At 37.0% G+C, this 21,801-nt stretch overlaps 1 protein-coding gene across 8 annotated transcripts in view; it reads right to left on the reverse strand.

Annotated features, from left to right (window-relative positions):
• LOC136029228 (uncharacterized) overlaps positions 1-21,801 on the reverse strand; it is a 497,253-nt gene that overhangs the window by 45,385 nt on the left and 430,067 nt on the right. For all 8 annotated transcript variants that reach the window (XM_065707441.1, XM_065707447.1, XM_065707443.1 and 5 more), the window contains 2 exons: positions 19,358-19,464; positions 11,208-11,355 (listed from right to left, as the gene is read on the reverse strand). In XM_065707441.1, the coding sequence (XP_065563513.1) occupies positions 11,208-11,355; positions 19,358-19,464 (255 nt within the window). The remainder of the gene's footprint in view (positions 1-11,207; positions 11,356-19,357; positions 19,465-21,801) is intronic.

Raw genomic sequence — 21,801 nt, forward strand, 5'->3', positions numbered from 1 at the left:
TTATGTTTAATGGCTCATTTGAAAGCTATTCCTCATATCAACGTGTATTTTTTTTAATCAATTCTACCATTCATAAGTGCGATATAGCACTGAAAACAACACTTTTGGTGCCAAAATGAAAAGTATATCACAGGAATCAGCCCAGTCGAAAACCTTCAACAGGGAAATTACAATCCCCCTCCTTGAACAACAAAGAAAATCGCTTTTTTGCATCGGTAGCACTGATAAGTCTCCCATTTTTTTCGTTCTTTTTCCAGGCCTAGTGGGTTACCAGAGCATCATAGAGAGATGCTTAATAGCTCATTCAAAAGCTATTTCTTATATCTACGTGCTTTTTATAAATTCCTCCATCTGCAAGTGCCACTTCTCAAGTGGTGGCGCTAGTAGGCTACCATACCATCGCAGACAGATTTTTTTATAGCTCATATAAAAGATATTACTCATATCTACGTTCTTCCTAAAAAGTCCACCATATGCAAGTTCCAAATCGCATTAAAAACGGCACTTTTGATGCCATGTCTCAAGAGGAAAGGCTGAGCCTGTTGGGCTAACAGAACTTATAAGTGTTATGTTTAATGGCTCATTTGAAAGCTATTGCTCATATCAACGTCTTTTTTTCTTTTTTTTAAATCAATTCTACCATTCATTAGTGCGATATGGCACTGGAAACAACACTTTTGGTGCCCCTTCTTAAATGGAAAAGCTATAAAGTTCAAAATAGGTAATATTGTGATAATTATGTTCCAAAACCCTTAACTGAAGGTTTATAAGAATCCCTCCCGTACACTACCCTCCCAACCCCCTTTAATAAGTTTCATAAATCGCCTGCTTACCAGTAAGCTACTGAAACATTAGTAGGCTACCATACCATCGTAGATAGATGTTTAATGGCTTAATTATAAGCTATTGGTTATATTTACTAGGTTTTGTTTTTACAAATTCTACCATCAATTAGATTTCACAGATTTCAATTTTAAGTAGTTTCTTGGGAGAACTTGCAATGAACTCTTTGTCATGGTTGAAGCATTAGCTGCCTACCTAGTAAAGAGCGAAGCACAGCTCACAGTAACTAAAAGTTAAAAAACGTTAAAACTAGGCCTAATTGGGTTACTAGAACATCACGAGCTCATTCAAAAGCTATTTCTCATATTTAAGTGGTTAATAACCACTTAAATCAATGATGATTGGAAATTATATTAGAAATAAGTTTTCAATTAAAACTAAGGAGTGACGTTAAAACTTAAAACGAACAGAAATCATTCCATACAAATAAAAAAGATCATGGGAGCGTTGTTTCTATATGAAATTTGAATTAAAAACAAGCAAAGATTATAATTTTTTAAAAACTAAGTTTTTCCGAGGAAAATAAAGAGCGAAGTTGAAATTTAAAACGGACAAAAATTACTACTTCACAGCCTATCTAATATATATCAATAAAACTAGGACAAATAAACCAACTAATTATGTTTCACTATGTTTCTAGGATTATAGAAAACTAGCGCTTCACTGATTATCAATCCCTTTTAAGATAAAGAAACAATCCATTTTAGTATTGTTGCTTTTTTTCTTGTTTAATTTGGTACCGCACGAGGGCTCAGTTCAATGCCTGGCTCTCGTTTTGGTTCTGAAAAGGACATATCGTTATTAGTTTGTAGACAAGTTCAAAGTGAAGCAATCTTGATAGTACTAGGACTATAGACTAGCTTTAGAATTTGTATTAAATAAAAAAAACAACAAGTTTTTAAACTGAAAGTAAGGAGCGACATTAAGACTTGAAACGAACAGAAATTATTCCGTATATGAAAAAGGCTGTTCCCTCCTCAACGCCCCGCTCTTTACGCCAAAGTTTGACTTTTTCTCTAAACTTTGCTTTTTAAGACTGTAGTTTTACCTATCTATCTGTACTGAAGTTGTCCTGGCGCCCCTTTCTTTTGTTAATATTTTAGTTCTTTAACAAATCAGCCATTTTTGTCATCGGCCAGTAATAATGCTATGTAAAACCAAAGACAAAAATATAAGCTTCAGTGTAGAGCATCTAAAGATAGGACTCGGATATCTTGATGAATAAGGGCCTGAAGAATCTAAGTACAAATAGCCAACATTTTTAGATAATACAATTAGCCCCTCTGTCTGTTAATCCCCTCCGCGACACACCACCGTTTCCCCTAGAAACCGCCGCATTTGTAGAGTAATCCCAATAATGGCAATATTTGAGCCATTCACATGATATAAAAGTAATCTCTTATGTATTGGTAAAGGGGGAAATTTGTAGAAGCCAAAAAATTATGAATTTTCGTTATATTCTGGGTGTACATAGTCACTATTCTAGATAGTAGACTACCAGAGAATAGCTTTTTCCTGGGAGGGAGGGGGGATAAATGGTCAGTTATCTGAAATTTTCCGAAGAGTTTTTAAGTACCAATGGAGACCCCTCCCTATTCCCTGTGTCCTAAGTATGTGGTCCTTGGATGCTATCTTTTTATTGAGCCGTCACAGAAATAGCCAAAGGAGAGGGGCTGTATTCACCTGAAAAATTGCTCAAAAGCGGTAGACAGCTAAGCCCTGACAAAAAAAGGTACAATTAGCCCATTTATCTAGTCTGCTTATCTCCTCCCTGTAGAATAATCCCTACTAACGACAATATATGAGCTGTTTACACGATATGAAAGTAATTTCAGAGGTTGAACCAAATGGGGAAAATTTGTGGGAGCTAAAAACTATGAATTTCGTTATTCTTTTTACGCAATAGGTTTTTAAGCAGACGCGCAACCGGAAATGTATAATAAATTGTCTCAGCATTCCTCAGAACATTAAGCCTCTTATTTTAAAAGCCGCAAAAATTTAGCTCACAGCCTTTTTTTAAATTCTACTTATTTTAGTTACTGGCTAATCGAACGTGACAAAGCCTTTTAAAATTGCAACATCATCCCATGAAAAGATAGAGATCACTCGTTAAGAATATTACAAAACCAAGCAGTTAGATAACGCAGTCCCTTTAATCTTCGGAAAACAAAAATGTTTTTCACCGCTAATGGTGACATAACCTTTCGAACACCGCCCTGGATATGACCCGACTGAAGAACTGACAATTAGTTCTTTTTGATGAAAAACCTCAAATCATGCCAGGCAGCGTGTTCATCTTGGAAACCGTCCAGGGGCAATAGATACAGAATACTCGCTCAGTATTTCGAAATCAGGAGGAAGCCACATGGCAACCGAACCTTCAATACCAAAACTTCAGTTAATAAATGTGATTAAAACTGTCAGCCAAGTAGTCATAAACAGTAATAAAAATTAAGATTTATTAACAGTTTTAAATACAATTTATGATGTATCTTTATGAGATACATTAGGACTTTCAAGGTATATGAGCCAAGCATGGTAATCAAAAAACGTAACTAATGTTGCAGCAGTTTCGGGACGAATTACTCAATGAATGCATTCCTGTTTTAGGCTCCGAAAAAGGCTTCTACAATGTTAGTAAAAGAATTCTGATTATTATCCGAAAAAACCGCAGTTCACACCTTAAAATATGACAATTTTCCAATAAAAACAAACCCTTTTTAGACATTTTTTTTTCAGAAACAGGCAGTTGACGTTTCTTCTGGGATTTCTTTAACATACTTATCTGTGATAAGTATGACAAGTATTATATAATTTATTATAGAAAATTATATAAGTGTTGTATAAGTATGACACCATATTAAACCTGAATCCAAATAGCAAACAAATTTGTGAAGCATGAGGCATACGCTGATGGATTTATTTCAGGCAAGGACCCAATGTTTCAGTGGAAGGAGTCAAATGGCATTAAAAAACTTGGAAGTACACAAGGACATTTCTTATTCAAATTATTAAATAAAACTGTTATCATTACCTCTCCCTCGAAATAAATATTTTGCCAACGTGACCAAAGAAACGGGTAAATAAGCAGAAATTACGAAGAAAATCGTAAAATCATTTGGTTTTAAGAAGCCCATGTCTTGGAGAGCACCTATCCCAAAATGCGATGCAATATTGATCAGAATTAGACTACCAAAATCAATATGTCTGAGAATTAGACTACCAAAATCAATATGTCTGAGAAGTCTAGAAAAAAGGATTCAACACTTTATGAAAAAAAAACAAAAAAAAAACGAAATTTTCTTGAGAAGGCGTATCAAGATGGTTTTTATGATGCTTACTATAAACCAAGTGACATATAGCAATCGCAAATTCTGTCGGTCTGTCTGTCGGTCCCGGTTTTGCTACTTTATGCACTTCCAGGTAAGCTAGGACGATGAAATTTGGCAAGCGTATCAGGGACCGGACCAGATTAAATTGGAAATAGTCGTTTTCCCGATTTGACCATCTGGGGGGAGTGGGAGGCCGGTTAATTCGGAAAAAATAGAAAAAATGAAGTATTTTTAACTTATGAACAGGTGATGGGATCTTAATGAAATTTGATGTTTGGAATGATATTGTGTCTCAGAGCTCTTATTTTAAATCCCGACCGGATCTGATGACATTGGGGGGAGCTGGGGGGGAACCTAAAATCATGGAAAACGCTTAGATTGGAGGGATCGGGATGAAACTTGATGAGAAAAATAAGCAGAAGTCTTACATACGTGATTTACATAATTGGAACGGATCCGCTCTATTAGGGGGGGGGGTTAATTCTGAAAGATAAGAAAAAATGACGTATTTTTAACTTACGAAGGAGTGATCGGATCTTCATGAAACTTATTTAGAAGGACCTCGTAACTCAGATCTCTTATTTTAAATCTCAACCGGATCAAGCGTAATTGGGGGGGGGGCAGTTGAGGGGACCGGAAATCTTAGAAAATACTTAAAGCGGTGAGATCAAGATGAAACTGGACGGGAAGAATAGAAACCTGTCTAAGATACGTGACTGACATAACCGGACCGGATCTGCTCTCTTTGGTGGAATTGGGGGGGGGGGGTAATTTTGAAAATAGAGGTATTTGTAACTTACGAAAGGGTGACCAGATCTTAATGAAATTTGATATTTAGAAGGATCTTGTGCTTTAAAGTTCTAATTTTAAATTCCGACCAGATCCTGTGACATTGGGGGAGTTGGAGGGGGAAACCGGAATTCTTGGAAAACGTGAAAATTGGAATATTTTTATTTTACGAATAGGTGATCGGATCTTAAAGAAAATTTGATATTTAGAAGGGATTCAAGTCTCAGAGCTCTTATTTCAAATCCCGACCGGATCTTTTGACATTGGAGGAGGAAATCTTGGAAAACCCTTTGAGTGGAGGAATCGGGATGAAGCTTGGTGGATAGAATAAGCAAATGTCCTTGATATGTGATTGATAGAATCGTACTGGATTCGCTCTCTTTGGGGGAGTTGGGGGAAGGGGTTTAGTGATTTTGCGAGTTTGGTGCTTCTGGACGTGCTAGGACGTTGAAAATTGGTAGGCGTGTCAGGGAGCTGCACAATTTGACTTGATAAAGTCGTTTTCCCAGATTCGACCATCTGGGGGGCTAAAGGGAGGGGGAAAATTAGAAAAATTAGGTATTTATAACATACGAGTGGGTGATCAGATCTTAATGAATTTTGATATTTAGAAGGACATCGTGACTCAGAGCTCTTATTTCAAATCCTGACCGGCATTAAGCCTCTTATTTTCCTTTGTAAATCAATCTATTGATTCATAGAATTTTGTTGGAGCTCATACCATATGATCTCTTGGCTCTTAGCTCTTCTCGCCTAGTCACAAGTGTCATATGAGCTCTTAGCTCTTGTTTATTATTTTTTTCCAAGGATGATCATACCGAGCCAACGGGATAATTGGTATAGGGATCGTCCAGATAAAGTTTTGAGTTTTAGGTAGTAAAAGAGATGGTGATACAGCAAAGTACCGTTTTCTGCCTTTTGTTTGGAAGTGAAGGAAGATTTATTTTGCGAGGAAGAATTACAGACAGTACTAAAGAATGCTTTAAATGATTTTTTTTTGTTAGATATGACGATTGCGAAGTTAGATGTAAACTATATCTAAGTTAGATATAAACGTTAGATAAAAATTTATTTCTGATTATTGATACTTTTCCGTCTAGAAGCTGAGACAAGCTCAGTTTCGTTCTACAATTTATTAATCTTGATTGGTCTGCATTTAAGACTGTATAATTGCTTACTATTTCTGTTAGTGATAGCTAATGAAAGCAAAACTTCGGAATATAAATGCTTCAATGACAGTGTAGACAGGCCTGTAAATTCTCTGTAAGCTGACGGTCATTATTTGATAACGTTTCATATTTCTAACTTAAAAAAAATTAATTATATACTGCAAATATTATCATCCACATTCTTTATCAGCCAATACAATCTTCCCATTATTAGGTGTAGGTTTGGACACAGAATATTATGAATAAAGGCAAAACTGGCTAAAGAATTCTATGTTAAGGCCTACAGAAACGGGTTGAGTTAAACGGGGTTAAATAGCAAGGAGGTTGAGTTAAATGGAGTCAGGCTAAAGCAGCGCTGAAATACAGGGGATTATGTTGAATAAGGGCTGAGTTGCATGGGGGTTGAGGTAACTGGGGTTAGACTAAAAAAGGGTTGAATTACAGGGAGTTCTCTTGAGTAAGGACTGAGTTTCATGGGGTTTAGTAAAACAGGCATTGGTTTGGACGGGGGTTTAGTCAAAAGGGGGTTGAGTTAAATAGGTTAAATATGTTACATAGAGAAGTCTCTTGACCACGTTCATCACTCTGAAGTTGACACTTAAAACAACAAAAATTAGTGCTTCGCTACGCATGCAAAATCTATCAAACAGCTCATGGTAACGGATGGTAAGTAAGAAGAGACTCGGCTCAATAGTAACCGAAACTCTAAAAGATACAATTTTGATATCAATAGATACATCAAAAGAATTGGCTTATTCCGCTGATTCCAACTATACAAGATACATCAAGTTTAATGTTACCCATCAAAAGCTAAAAGCCTAAAAAATTCTGATTTTTAAACAAGGGGGGAAACACCCCAGAAAAGTCAAGGAATCTTAATGAAAATCATACCATCGGGTTGAGTGTATCAGAGAACCCTATTGCAGAGGTTTCAAGCTTCCATGTGTAAAGATGTGGAATTTTTTTTTGCCAGAAGAAAGATCGCGAATACGCGTTTAACTTTTTTTTATTACGAACCGATTATCCTACAATATCAATAGAGGGCTCATTCAAGCAGAAATTAAAAGTTTTGATGCCCTTTTAAGTAACCAAAAAGATTAGAGGGTAACTATCTCCCACCCACGCCCCTTTTATCCCCAAGGTCGTCCGATCAGAATTTTGAGATAACCAGTTTGTTCGAAATAATTAGAAGGTCTAATAAATATGCCATAGAGATGACATGACCCTGGGTTTTTTGCCCATTGTTTACGTATAGCGTTTGTTATTGGGAAACATACGGACATTTTCGGGAGAGGGGGAATTTTCTGCTGGGGAATTTTCCACGGGGGGAATTTTCCGGGGGATTGTCCAGGAGTAATTTCCGCAGGGGGGAAGATTTTACGTAGAAAGAAATTTCCATGAAGCGATTTTCGCAGGGGGATTTTCCATGGAAAGGGAGACGGGCTTCCTTGGATTATTTGGAAAAAATCAGAAATTAAATAAGAAAATAGTTTATTTTACTGAAAGAAATAAGCAAAGTTAAACTTAAAACGAACACAAATTATTCCCTATATGAGAGGAGCTTCAACCTCCTCAGTACCCCTTTCTTTACACTAAAGTGTCGACCTTTTGTCCCAGTTCTTTAAGAACGAATCTTAATAATTTTTGCGCTGACTGACATTGGATACCTATCAACATAGATAACTGACAGCCCTATTCATACTAACATTTCCTGGATATTAAATTAACGGATTATTTAATTATGAATCCTGTCATATAACATACTTCCGAAACTATAGAACTTTCTGTTTCAACAAATCTCTGGCTTTGGCATAAAACAGTTTCGTTAATATCGTAATCAACCTAATACTTCTCAAATTTAACAGGAGTCAAGAGCTCATATGGCACTTGTGACAAGGTTGGAAGAGCCAAGAACTTCTTCCCACTAAGTTTCATTATGATCTCTCCACTCTAAGCGTTTTCCATGATTTCTGGTTTCCCCCTCCAACTCCCCCCCAATGTCATCGGATCCGCGGGATTTCGAATAAGAGATCTGAGAAACGAGTCCTTCTAAATATCAAATTTCATTAAGATCTCAAACCCGTTCGTAAGTCAAAAATACCTCCCTTTTTTTAATTTTTCCGAATTAACCGTCGTTCCACTCCCCCCAGATGGTCAAATCGGGAAAGCAACTATTTGTAATTTAATCTGGTCGGGTCCCTAATGCGTCTGCCAACTTTCAGCGATCGCTATATTGATCACGTATCTAGTTTCCGATCTTCTTCAAGTAAAAATTGGGGTGGTCCGAGATTCGAACCTGAGACCTCTCGTACCCAATGCGAGAATCATATTCCTGGACCACAAGCCATACTTAAGAAGAACAATCACTTGTTTTATCGACAAAAAAGATTCTTATCAACTATCTTGTCCACTCCCCCCCCCCCAGATGGTCAAATCAAGGAAGAGGCAATTTCTAATTTAATCTAGTCTGGTCCCTGATACGCCTCCAACTTTCATCGTCCTAGCTTATCTGGGAGTGCCCACACTAATGAATTCCCCGAACTTCCCCAAAGAGAGCGGATCCGGTCTGGTTATGTCAATAACGTATCTAGGATATGTGTTTATTCTTCCCACCAAGTTTCATCCCGATCTCTACACTCTAAACGTTTTTCGAGATTTCTGGTTCCCCTTCCAATTTTCCCTAATGTCTACGGATACGGTTGGGATTTAAAATAAGAGCTCTGAGACACTAGGTCCTTCAAGTATCAAATTTCTTTAAGATCTGATCACCCGTTCGTAAGTTAAAAATACATCGTTTTTTTCTAATTTTTCCGAATTAACCGCCTCCAACTCCACTAAAGAGAGCCAATCCGGCCTGGTTATGTCAATCACATATTTAGGACTTGTACTTATTTTTCCCACCAAGTATCATCACGATCTCTACGCTCTAAGCGTTTTCCAAGATTTCCGGTTTCCTCCTCAAACCCCCCGAATGTCACCGCATCCAGTCAGGATTCGAAATAAGAGCTCTGAGACACGAGGTCCTTCTAAGTATCAAATTTTATTAAGATCCAATCTCTCGTTCGTAAGTTAAAAATGCCTCATTTTTAAAATTTTTCCGAATTACCGAATTGGGTGCCCCCCAACTCTCCCAAAGAGAGCGGATCCGGTCCGATTATGTCAATAACATATCTAGGACATCTGTTTATTTTTCCCACTAAGTTTCATCCCGATCTCTCCACTCTAAGTGTTTTCCAAGATTCCCCCCCCAGCTCCTCCCATAGTGACACTGGATCCGATCAGGATTTGAAATAAGAGGTCTAAGTTACGATGTCCTTCTACATATCAAGATCCGATCACTCATTCGTAAGTTAAAATATATGATTTTTTCTAATTTTTCCGAATCACCCCCCCCCTCCAACTCCCCCAAAGAGAGCAGCAGATCCATTCCTACGACTTGTAGTTATTTTTGCCACCGATTTCATCTCGATCCCTGCACTCTAAGCGTTTTTCAAGATTCCAGGTTTCCCCCTCCAGCTCCCCCCAATGTCACCGGATCCGGTCGGGATTTAAAATAAGAGCTCTGAGACACGATATCCTTCGAAGTATCAAATTTCATTAAGATTCGATCACGCGTTCGTAAGTTAAAATACCTTATTTTTTCTAATTTTTCAGAATTAATTCTGAAAAAGAATTCATAAGTTCGTAAGTTAAAAATGCCTAATTTTTTCTAATTTTTCCGAATTAACCGTCCCCAACTCCCCCAACATGGTCGAATAGGGAAAACGACTATTTCTAATTTAATTTGGTTTAGTCCCCGATACGTCTGCCAAATTTCATCGTCCTAGCTTATCTGGAAGTGCTCAAACTAGTAAAACCGGGTTCAGACAGAGAGACAGACCGACAGAATTTGCGATCGCTATATGTCACTTGGTAAATACCAAGTGCAATAAAACACTACCAGCCAAGGCCGTATCCAGAGGGGTAGGTGGTTTGAACCCCCACCTGAAATGTTTGTCCGACTCGTAAAAACGTAACGAAAACGAATATAAACACATTTTTTAAGTGTTCTTGAGTTTTTTGTGTACCCCTCCCCCCGAAAAATCCCTGTTACTTGTATTTGAAATGTGGGGAAAATTTTCAGGGGGAGGAGGATTTTTCATGGGGGGATTTTCAAATACTTTCAAATTTAAAAATATAATCGTTAATAATACACAGAGAAGGAATTTTTCGGGGGTAATTTTCCACAGAGGGCCAGTTTTCTGCAAAGAGGAATTTTACAGGGGGAGGAAAACAAACTTTTCATGGGGGAACTTTCCTTGAATTTTCTTTCTTTTGAGATTGCAGCAGCGGGCGAAGGGTAAGCTAGTATATCTATAAATATATTACAATAAACCAACTGATGATACTTCTCTGTGTTTGTAGGGTTATGCAAAACTAGCACTTTGCTGAATACACAAAAAAGACCTTTTTTTTTACAGTAAAAGCGTAAATCGCTTTAGGATGTTCTTAATATAGTGATAGTTTTGCATAATCCTACCCAAGCGATGATTTTTGTTCGTCTTAGAATTGAACTTCGCTAATTACTTGCACTAGAAAAACTATTTTTTTTTTAAATTGACAATAAACCCAAACTTGAAACGAATAGAAACTACGTAGTGTTACCATCCATTATTGTGAAAGGCAAAAATCCAAATGTCCTGCCTCCGACCTTTCAGTCACAGAGACTGAAAATCGTTGTATGACCTCGATTTCAACAAGGTTTGACATGGCCACCATTTTATTCGAAGTTGTCAAAGAAATGAAGCCTCGGTTTTATATAGAATATTTAGTAATTATATCATTGAAGCAAAAAATCAATGAAGCTAAAAAAAACTCAAATTAATAGATAAGTATGACTAATAAAACACTTTGGTGGTCACACTTTTGTGGCCACCTAATGTACCTCAGATAATGGAATTTTATGCCATACTAGGCTACATTCTCAAAATCGTTTAACTGTCGCTACCATGAATAGTATTTTTTTTTCGCGTATAAAAACATATAAGATACATAATAAATTAAACCAAATATATGTTAAAAAATAAGAAACTACCTTAGAACGTAATGAACGCAAATAATTTGCTGAGGTTTACCATCTTTTGGCCCATGCACAACAGTTGCTTGAGTTTTAGTCCAAACGAAACCACCATGCTTAGCCAAAAACCTGTAGCATCCAGTGACTACTTGGCCTTTTGCAATCACTATAGAATAAAAAAAGAAGTTAAAAGCATATTCATCATATATTGACTCATAATAGAATTTTACACAATATTCGTACATATTGAGCCTGTCATCTACGATCTTAACGATCTTCAGAAATATATATATATATATATATATATATATATATATATATATATATATATATATATATATATATATATATATATATATATATATATATATATATATATATATATATATATATATATATATATATATATATATATATATATATATATATATATAGTAAAGGCAGCTCGACACTCGGCAGGCTTGGGTAGCCTATATTTGATTTCTAGCCTGTTAATGCATGAAAAAATAATCCGTTTTATAGTATTTCTTTTCTCTTGGGACTCTTTGTGACTCTCACTGTTGCTTCTCTTTTAACGGCAGACTTCAGTTACGATTCGACGTGATCATCCCCGTCACATATATTCTAGCCGCAGATTTCTTTGTCCGTTAGATTTCATTTGGGATTTGTTGCGATACTTGTTGTCGCATGTCTTCTAGCCAAAGATCTCGTTGCGCTTCATATTTTCTCTTTAATTGCGTTGTTACAAAATACAGTAATTATGTAACAGCCAGAAATTTCTAAAGGCCTCTGTCCTCTGAAATATCTAAATTACGCATAGACACAGTCATCGTTTTATTCTTTTGTTTCAAGGCATTGGGAGGCAAATCAGTGATATCAGTTGAACTAAAAATATGACTTATATTGAATTCATCCTTCCTGTGTATCCTTTACAAATGCTAATATAACATGTTCCTTATTCTATTACAATTTCTAAAATTATTATTAAATTACGCAAAAGCATTATTGTCGTGTTATTCTTTTGTTGCAAGTCAAATTTTCGTTTTCAATTCAATGTGAGTTTTGCTGTTTCCTGTTCTTTGCCCTTTTCTTTAGTAGTTCGGAGTCACTTGTCAGCTTGTGTAATTTTATGCGAGTGATAAACTAAAAAAAAAAAAAACAGAAATACAGTCAAATAATGTTTCAAGCGTAAAACTACCACAAATCACCATCAAAACATAAATGAAACCGCAAACGAACATACATTACAAAAAATAACAGAGTCAAACTCAAAATGAGCAGAAATTAACATGAGTAGGGTTGACAACCGCCATGCCTTCGGAAGACCAGAACGTAATTTGCACTTTACTGAAAACAAATTATATTTTAAGAGTTTTCACTTTTTAAAATTTAATAATTCAAAAACTATTAAGACTTTAAGGCATAAAATCAGCATATGTATATTAAACTGTCAATCCACATTCTTTTTTTTCAGTAATGAGCATATTTTGTTCTGATCTTCAGATGGTATGGGGGGGGGGTTCAGCCCTACTCATTTGAACTTTTGCTCGTTAGAGCTTGACTCGGTTATTTATTGTATTTATTGTCGTTTTGGGTTTCATTTATTTATTGATGTGATTTGAAGTAGTTTTACGCTTGGAAGATTATTTGATTTTATTTTTACTCATTTTCGGAAGCTCTTTACTTTTCAGTGAATTTTTATTTTGTAGAAAATTTTTTAATTAATTTCTTTTTTTTGTTGACACAGTCTTTTTCGCTGAAAAAGAATGTAATATTTTAAATCTTATCGTTTTCATGGCACTTGGTATTAACCAAGTGACATATAGCGATCGTAAATTCTGTCGGTCTGTCTGTCCCGGTTTTGTCAGTTTAGGCACTCCCAGATAAGCTAGGACGATAATATTTGGCAGGCGTATCAGGGACCAGACCAGATTAAATTAAAAATAGTTATTTCCCCGATTCGACCACCTAAAGGGGGGGGGCAGTTAATTCGGAAAAATTAAAAAAATTAGGTATTTTTAACTTACGAACGGGTGATTGAATCCTAATGAAATTTGATATTTAGAAGGATCTCGTGTCTCAGAGCTGTTATTTTAAATCTCGACCGGATCAGGTGACACTGGGGGGGAGTTGGAGGGGAAAAACTAAAATCTTGGAAAACGCTTAGAGTGGAGGGATAGGGATGAAACTTGGAGGGAAAAATAAGCGTAAGTCCTAGATACGTGATTGACATAACCAGAACGGATCCGCTCTCTTTGGGGAAGTTGGGGGGTTAATCCTGAAAAATTAGAAAAATGAGGTATTTTTAACTTACGAAGGAGTGATCAGATCTAAATGAAATTTCATATTTAGAAGGATCTCGTAACTCAGATCTTTGTTTTAAATCCCGACCGGATCCAGTGTCATTAGGGGAGTTGGGGTGGGGTGAAATCGGAAATCTTTGAAAAGGCTTAGGGTGGACAAATCAGAATGAAACTTGGTGGGAAGAATAAGCACAAGTCCAAGATACGTGTCTGACATAACCAGACCGGATGCGCTCTTTTTCGGGAACCTGGGGGGGGGGGTAATTCGAAAAAAGTAGAAAAACGAAGTATTTGTAATTTACGAACGGGTGATCAGATCTTAATGAAATTTGATATTTAGATTTGGGTTTCATTTATTTATTGATGTGGATTGAGGTAGTTTTACGCTTGGAAGATTATTTTATTTTATTTTTACTCATTTTTGGAAGCTCTTTACTTTTCAGTGAAAACTTTATTTTGTAGAAATTTTTTTAACTAATTTCTGTTTTTTTTTTTTTGTTGACACTGTATTTTCGCTGAAAAAGAATGTAATATTTTAAATCTTATCGTTTTTATGGCACTTGGTATTAACCAAGTGACATATAGCGATCACAAATTCTGTCGGTCTGTCTGTCCCGGTTTTGTTAGATTAGGCACTTCCAGATAAGCTAGGACGACGAAATTTGGCAGGCGTATCAGGGACCAGACCAGATTAAATTAAAATGGTTGTTTCCCCGATTCGACCACCTGAAGGGGGGGGGGTTAATTCGGAAAAATTAAAAAAAATGAGGTATTTTTAACTTACGAACGGGTGATTGAATCCTAATGAAATTTGATATTTAAAAGGATCTCGTGTATCAGAGCTGTTATTTTAAGTCTCGACCGGATCCGGTGACACTGGGGGGAGTTGGAGGGGGACACCTAAAATCTTGGAAAACACTTAGAGTGGAGGGATAGGGATGAAACTTGGTGGGAAAAATAAGCGTAAGTTCTAGATACGTGATTGACATAACCAGAACGGATCCGCTCTCTTTGGGGGAGTTGGGGAGTTAATCCTGAAAAATTAGAAAAAATGAGGTATTTTTAACTTACGAAGGAGTGATCAGATCTTAATGAAATTTCATATTTAGAAGGATCTCGTAACTCAGATCTTTTATTTTAAATCCCGACCGGATCCAGTGTCATTGGGGGGAGTTGGGTGGGGTGAAATCGGAAATCTTTGAAAAGGCTTAGGGTGGAGAGATCAGGATGAAACTTGGTGGGAAGAATAAGCACAAGTCCAAGATACGTGTCTGACATAACCAGACAGGATCCGCTCTCTTTGGGGAACCTAGGGGGGGGGGGGGGGTAATTCGAAAAAAAATTAGAAAAACGAAGTACTTGTAATTAACGAACAGGTGATCAGATCTTAATAAAACTTGATATTTAGAAGGATCTTGTGCTTCGGAGCTCTTATTCTAAATCCTGACTATATATATATATATATATATATATATATATATATATATATATATATATATATATATATATATATATATATATATATATTATATATATATATATATATGTATATATATATATGGGGGGAGTTGGAGGGGGAACCAAAAGTCTTGGAAAACGTGAAAATTGAGGTATCTTTATCTTACGAATGGGTGATCGGATCTTAATGACACTTGATACATAGAAAGATTTTATGCCTCAGATGCTCCATTTTCAATTCGAATCGGATCCAGGGACATAGGGGTTGGAGAGGAAAGCAGAGATCTTGGAAACCGGAAATCTTGGAAAACGCTTAGAGTGGAGTGATCGGGATGAAAACCGATGGGATGAATAAGCACAAGTTCTAGATACGTGATTGACAAAATTGGAACGGATCTGCTCTTTTTGGGGGAGTTAGGGAGGGGGGCGTTAATTGAGGTATTTTTAACTAAAGAACGGGTGACCGGATCTTAATGAAATCTGTTATTTAGAGGGAACTCATGTCTCAGAGCTTTTATTTTAAATTCTGACCAGATCTGGTGACACTGGGGGGAGTTGGAGGGGGAAACCGGAAATATTGGTGGGCAGAATAGGCAAATGCCGTAGATACGGGGTTGACGTAACCGGACTGGATCCACTCTCTTTGGGGGAGTTTGGAGGGGGGTTCAGTGCTTTGGCGAGTTTGGTGCTTCTGGACGTGCTAGGACGATGAAAATTGGTAGGCGTGTCAGGGACTTGCACAAATTGACTTGATAAAGTCGTTTTCTCCTTCGACTATCTGGTTCGACTATCTTGAGGGCTGAAAGGAGAGGAAAATTAGAAAAAAAGAGGTATTTTTAACTAACGAGTGAGTGATGGGATTTTAATGAAATTTGATATTTAGAAGGACCTCGTGTGTCAGAGCTCTTATTTTAAATCCAGATCGGCATTAAGCCTCTGATTTTTCCTATTAAATCAATCCATTGATTCTAAGAATTTTGCTAGAGCTCATGCCATTTGAGCTCTTGATTCTTCCGGCCTCGTCACAAGTGCCTTATAAGCTCTTAGTTCTTGTTTTTCTATAAGAGTCCATAGTAAAAATTCTAATATTTTTTAACTCGATACACCCATTTGAAAATCTGGACACAAACAGCATCGTTTAATTTAGTATTTTACCTCCTCAAAGTAACCCGAAAAATAAAACTTAATGTCATTCCCAAAATATTCTATATATTCTCTTTGATAACCTGGATACACTTACACTCTATTGATTTAGTCAAACTGTAATAGCAGAAGTAGTAATAGCAGTACCTCTGAAAAGTTTAACTTAATACCCACAGTCGTTCTTGGAATATCAATGAGATGTCTTATTGGCAACCAGCATAGACACAGCGGCTTTGGTTTAGTTTTAAAGCAACATTTAGTTTTAAAGCATAATGGGCAATTTACATCACTGTGGGGGTTGATATATCCAATATTCCTAGGGACATAGCTACTGGACCGTTTAACTATTCTGAACAACATGGCTATCTGAAAATTTTTATTTGATGTGTTTGGACAATTAACAGTTACTAAGGTAGAAATATAGATCATGTGTAACTACGCGACATTTTAAAGCTGTTATTTTTGTTGGATAATCGGTCTATAATAACAGTTCATTTATGTGTTTATATTTACGTACAGGGGTGAATGGATTACTGAACGCTAGTATGACCTCTCAGACTGGCAAGCTACATAAATACCCTATCAGCTGTTCTCAAAATTTGTACTCGATAACGTTTTGACGCTGCTAGGGCCCAAATTACTGTTTCAACGGCCGACATGCTGGAATGTGCCGACCTCCTTCGGCGTGATCTTTTTTGTTATTTACAAAGAGAAATATATATTTTCCCCTATTAATAATCTAGCACCATGGAATATGGATGGTCACACGCCTGGTTGATCTTCTCTGAAATCGTAAAAAAAGAAATTCAGTAAAAATTTCAGACCGCTACCGTTTTGAGAAAGTTCAACTTTTATTTCTAATATTGTGCGAATTTTCATTTTTATTAGCTTTTGATAAGCAATCCTAAAATGAATGCATTTTAGACAAGAACTAAGAGCTCATATGGCACTTGTGAGGAGGTCGGAAGAGCCAAGAGCCAAGAACTCGTATGGCATGAGTTATAGCAAAAATTCTAAGAATCAATAGATTGCTTTAAAAGGAAAACCAGAGACTTAATGCCAGTCGGGATTTTAAATAAGAGCTCTGAGACACGAGGTCCTTCTAAATATCAAAATTCATTAAGATCCGCTCACCCACTCGGAAGTTAAAAATAACTCATTTTTCCTCTCCCTTCACCCCCCCCCCCCCCAGGTGGTCAAATCGGGAAAAACGACTTTATCAAGTCAACTTGTGCAGGTCCCTGACACGCCTACCAATTTTCATCGTCCTAGCACGTCCAGAAGCACCGAACTCGTCAAAGCACTGGACCCCCCTAACTCCCCCAAAGAGAGCACATCCAGTCCGGTTACTTCAATCACGTATCTACGATATTTGCTTATTCTAGCCACCAGGTTTCATCCCGATGTCTCAACTCTAAGTGTTTTCCAAGATTTCCGGTTTCCCCCTCCAACTCCCCCCAATGTCACCAGATCTGGTCGGGATTTAAAATAAGAGCTCTGAAGCAGAAAATCCTTCTAAATATCAAATTTTCTTAAGATGTGATCACCCGTTCGTAAGTTACAAATACCTCATTTTTTTTAATTTTTCCAGATTAACCCCCCCCCCCAACTCCCCCAAAGAGAGCCAATCTGGTATGGTTATGTCAATCACGTATCTAGGAATTGTGTTTATTCTTCCCGCCAAGTATCATCACGATCTCTCCACTCTAAGAGTTTTCAAAGTTTTCCTGCTTCCTCCTCCAACGTCACCGTGTCACCAGATCCGGTCAGGAGTTAGAATAAGAGCTTTGAGACACGAGATGTCTCAAAGCTCTTATGAACGGGTTGTCGGATCTTAATGAAATTTGATATTTAGAAGGACCTCGTTTCTCAGAGCTCTTATTTTAAGTTCCGACTGGATCCAGTGACATTGGGGGGGGGGGGGTGATTTGGAGGGGGAAACCGGAAATCTTGGGAAACGCTTAGAGTGGAGAAATCGTAATGAAACTTGGTGGGAAGAAGCTCTTGGCTCTTCCAACCTCGTCACAAGTGCCGTATGAGCTCTTGGCTCTTGTTTAATTTGAAAACACGTTGGAAATTAATCAAAATAGTTGAAAAAAGGACAAATTTTCATATTTTTTAAGCAAGTTTAGGTGCTTCCCCAAGAAAAAGTATATGGAAAATCATAATTCTGGCTTTGTGAACGGATGGATTTGAGACCAATGAATCCAATAATATAAGTATCTTGTCCTTTTGGTGTACAACTGCGGGCTGGTCACAAAATTGCTTGTTTCAGAGGGAAGATATACCTTAAGTTGAAACTTTCAGCGTGTGTTGAGGGGGATGTTGAAGAAAACCAAAGGTGCTATGTGCATCCTGCTACTAATGCTACTACGGCAACTACAACTATTGCTACTACGCAAGCTCAGAGTATTAAGGTGAGGCTTTCAAGAAATATTTAGGCAGATCTTGAACGAAATCAAAACGAACTATGGGTATGTAGATTGTCAAAAGGGTGACAGCAATATCTCAAGAACGGCTCACATTGTTAAGTTGGACCTTTCTGGGTAAGTTAGGGTGGAATTTGAACTAGTCAGAAGGCACTATGTGTACACGATTAATACAACTACTACGATTGCTGTAACTAATGACACTAAGGGTATTAAGGTGACAATTTTAGGGAACGTTTAGGGAGAGTTTCAATTAGACGAAAAAACTATATGCATGCAGGTTTTCAAAAGGGCATATAAGCAGTATCATAGGCAGCGTAGCGCTATCATAGATAGGAATATTATAGAAACTTTGAAAGGAGCTAATTCGATTGTAAATTCTAAGTTCTGGAAATTCTAATTTTAACTATCTTTACTTACGATAGTCAAACTATAATGGTCAAAACTAGTTTTAACTATCTCTAGATAGAAGTTCTAGGGACTTGCACCTGTGGGAGAAATTATCGTTCACTACAGAGTAAACGTAATTCTTTTCGATGGCTTTTCCAGGTAAAATAGCCTGGTAGTTCAATTATTATAACGATCATGTTTTCTAGGAGTGTTCCATTTAAGAAGAAAAAAAACTACTAAGACGTATATCTATTTGTTCAACCAGTAAGAGAAAACAGGCAATACACTGTACAAGTAACAAATGTATATATTATCCAGGCAATTCAGCAGTCCAGGAAACAATTATTCAATTGTCCAAAATCGATATATTTTTTAGTTCGATTCGACCAAGGAACAGCATCGACATAACATGCAACCGATTTTAAGAAAAAAGAAGAATACGTACAAGTTTTGAGGGTTTTTCCAATAGCCTCTCCATCAAGAATGTGATAAAAATCCAAAAGCGACTTTCCTTCTAAATCAACAGAAGCATAACCAAAATATTTTCCAACACTGAAAGAAAATGAAGTAAAAATATTAGAGTCAGAATATCTAGTGTAATTTTTTTTTTAGTCATAACCATAAAGGAAAAAAATACCAAATTCTAATCATGCTAGAAGGAATAAAAGAATATTCTTGCGATAATTCGTTTAGTTTTGCAATTTTAAGAGGATACTGTTTTCAGCCCTATTCTTCTCTTGACCATAATTCATTCAGAACTATAAAACACTGATGTTCAAATGAAAAAAATTTGCGAATTTTGAAGCAATCTTATCCGTTTTCAGTAAAACAGATTGAACCGAAATGAAACAACGTATTATTAATTATTATTGTATCAGAGTTGATGAAACGGGCTAGTATTATATACTCCACGATAGCAAAAACGACAGTTTTTTCAGAAGTGCAGAATTTGGATTTTGTAAAAATAGTTTTCCTGTTCGTGCATAAACATGACTAAACCCAGAGGCTACACTAGGGGCACGTAGCAAGTTCACAGCCATATATAATACATGGTCAATACATAGCCAAACATACATAAAGTTCACAATAGATAGCCGTTTTATAGACTGTGTATCGAGTAAAATCACCGATTATAGATTATGGTATAGGTGCGCTCTAGCTATTGGGATTAAATCATCAAGGCAGAGACTCGTGAATCTTTTTTGTAGGGGAGAGAGGGGTAACTGAGGATTCAGAAAGTGTCTCAACCTCAAAAAGTACATTTTAGGCCTAAACTTTAACCTTTTCATGAGATGTTCTTCAGAAAAATATGAAGGAGGATTTAACCCCTTACCTCCCCTTTTTGGAGATATATAGGCCCTTAGCTCCCTAGGGCAAGGACGGTACATAATGCAATAGCCAAATGTTTAAAAATACGCTTTATACAATCGTGACGCGCGTTTGACTTTAAATGTGCAACTGAGTCGAAACTTTCAGAGATCATTCTCTGGACCAAGAAAATCACTCTCTTTGTCTGGAAAAGGGTGTTTGGGGGCCTAGGTCAAATAGAATTTTATCCCTTATAAGTTGAAAGCATACAACTCTAAATCCATGAGGCAAGAGGAACCTAACGTGAAAAAATTGTTTAGAGTTATGCCCCCACCACCGAAATGGAGCCAAAAAAGGCAAAAATTAGTTTTTCAATCAGATTAAAACTTTTACCTTTAAATCTTTAGGCTAAGGGGGTCCAAATATGAAAGGTTGCTTCAAAAATGGGCCGAAAAGGGGGAAATTTTTTTCTGATCGTCTTAAAACTTATAATTGGATGTCACTTGGCCAAGGGGAGCCAAAGAAAGCAGGCTCTTTAAAAAGGCCAAATATCTTTCAACTGGTTTTCTATTCTGAAGTCAATGGGTAATGATGACCCAAATGCACACGAAAAATTGTAAATGAATTTTGGCTCCTTCGTAAATAGGTCCTTAAACGATCCAAAAAACTTTTTTTATATAATTTGAAATTTTCAAGAATCGTCGATTAGGCTAAGGAGATAGATGTTTTGTAAGGAGGGAGAAAGGTCCTACGAGACCCCAAGATGGGCTACATAGCTTGTTGGTCCTGATTGATTTGAAACTAACAGCCGCAAGCCTCCGTTCCAAGAGGAATTTGATATTAAAACAAGAGCCAAGAGCTCATATGGCACTTGTGATGAGGTTGGAAGAGCCAAGAGGTCATATGGCACTTGTGACGGGGTCGGAACCTAAAATCAGACTCGGTACAAGAGTTATCGATTTTTCTGTTCTTGGTTAATTGGCAATTATTACAAAGATAAACTTGCAAATACAGTGTTCCTGTAGTCTCTTCTTGTTCGGTATTGTAACGTTTGCTCCAACAAGTTTCATCCTGATCTTTCCACTCTAAGCATTTTCCAGTATTTCCGGTTTCCCCCAACGACTCCCCCCAATGTCATCGGATCCGGCCGGAATCTAAAACAAGAGCTCTGACACACGAGGTCCTCCTAATAATAAAATTTCATTGAGATCCGATAACCCGTTCGTAACTTAAATATACCTCATTTTTTCTAATTTTTCCGAATTAACCGTCCTTCCACTCCCCCCCCCCCCAGATGGTCGAATCGAGGAAGCGACTATTGCCAATTTAATCTGGCCCGGTCCCTGATACGCCTGCCAGCTTTCAGCGATCGCTATATTGATCACGTATCTAGTTTCGGATCTTTTTCATGTAAAAATTGTGGTGGTCCGGGATTCGAATCTAAGACCTCTCCCACCCTAAGCGAGAATCATACCCCTAGACCAGCAAGCCACACTTAAGAAGAACAACCATTTGTTTTATCGGCAAATAAAATACATCTGAACTATCTCGTTCGCTCCCCCCCCCCATATGGTCAAATCG

The sequence above is a fragment of the Artemia franciscana genome, chromosome 7 (genome assembly GCF_032884065.1).
Source record: "Artemia franciscana chromosome 7, ASM3288406v1, whole genome shotgun sequence".
In the NCBI taxonomy this organism is placed as follows: Eukaryota; Metazoa; Arthropoda; class Branchiopoda; order Anostraca; family Artemiidae; genus Artemia; species Artemia franciscana.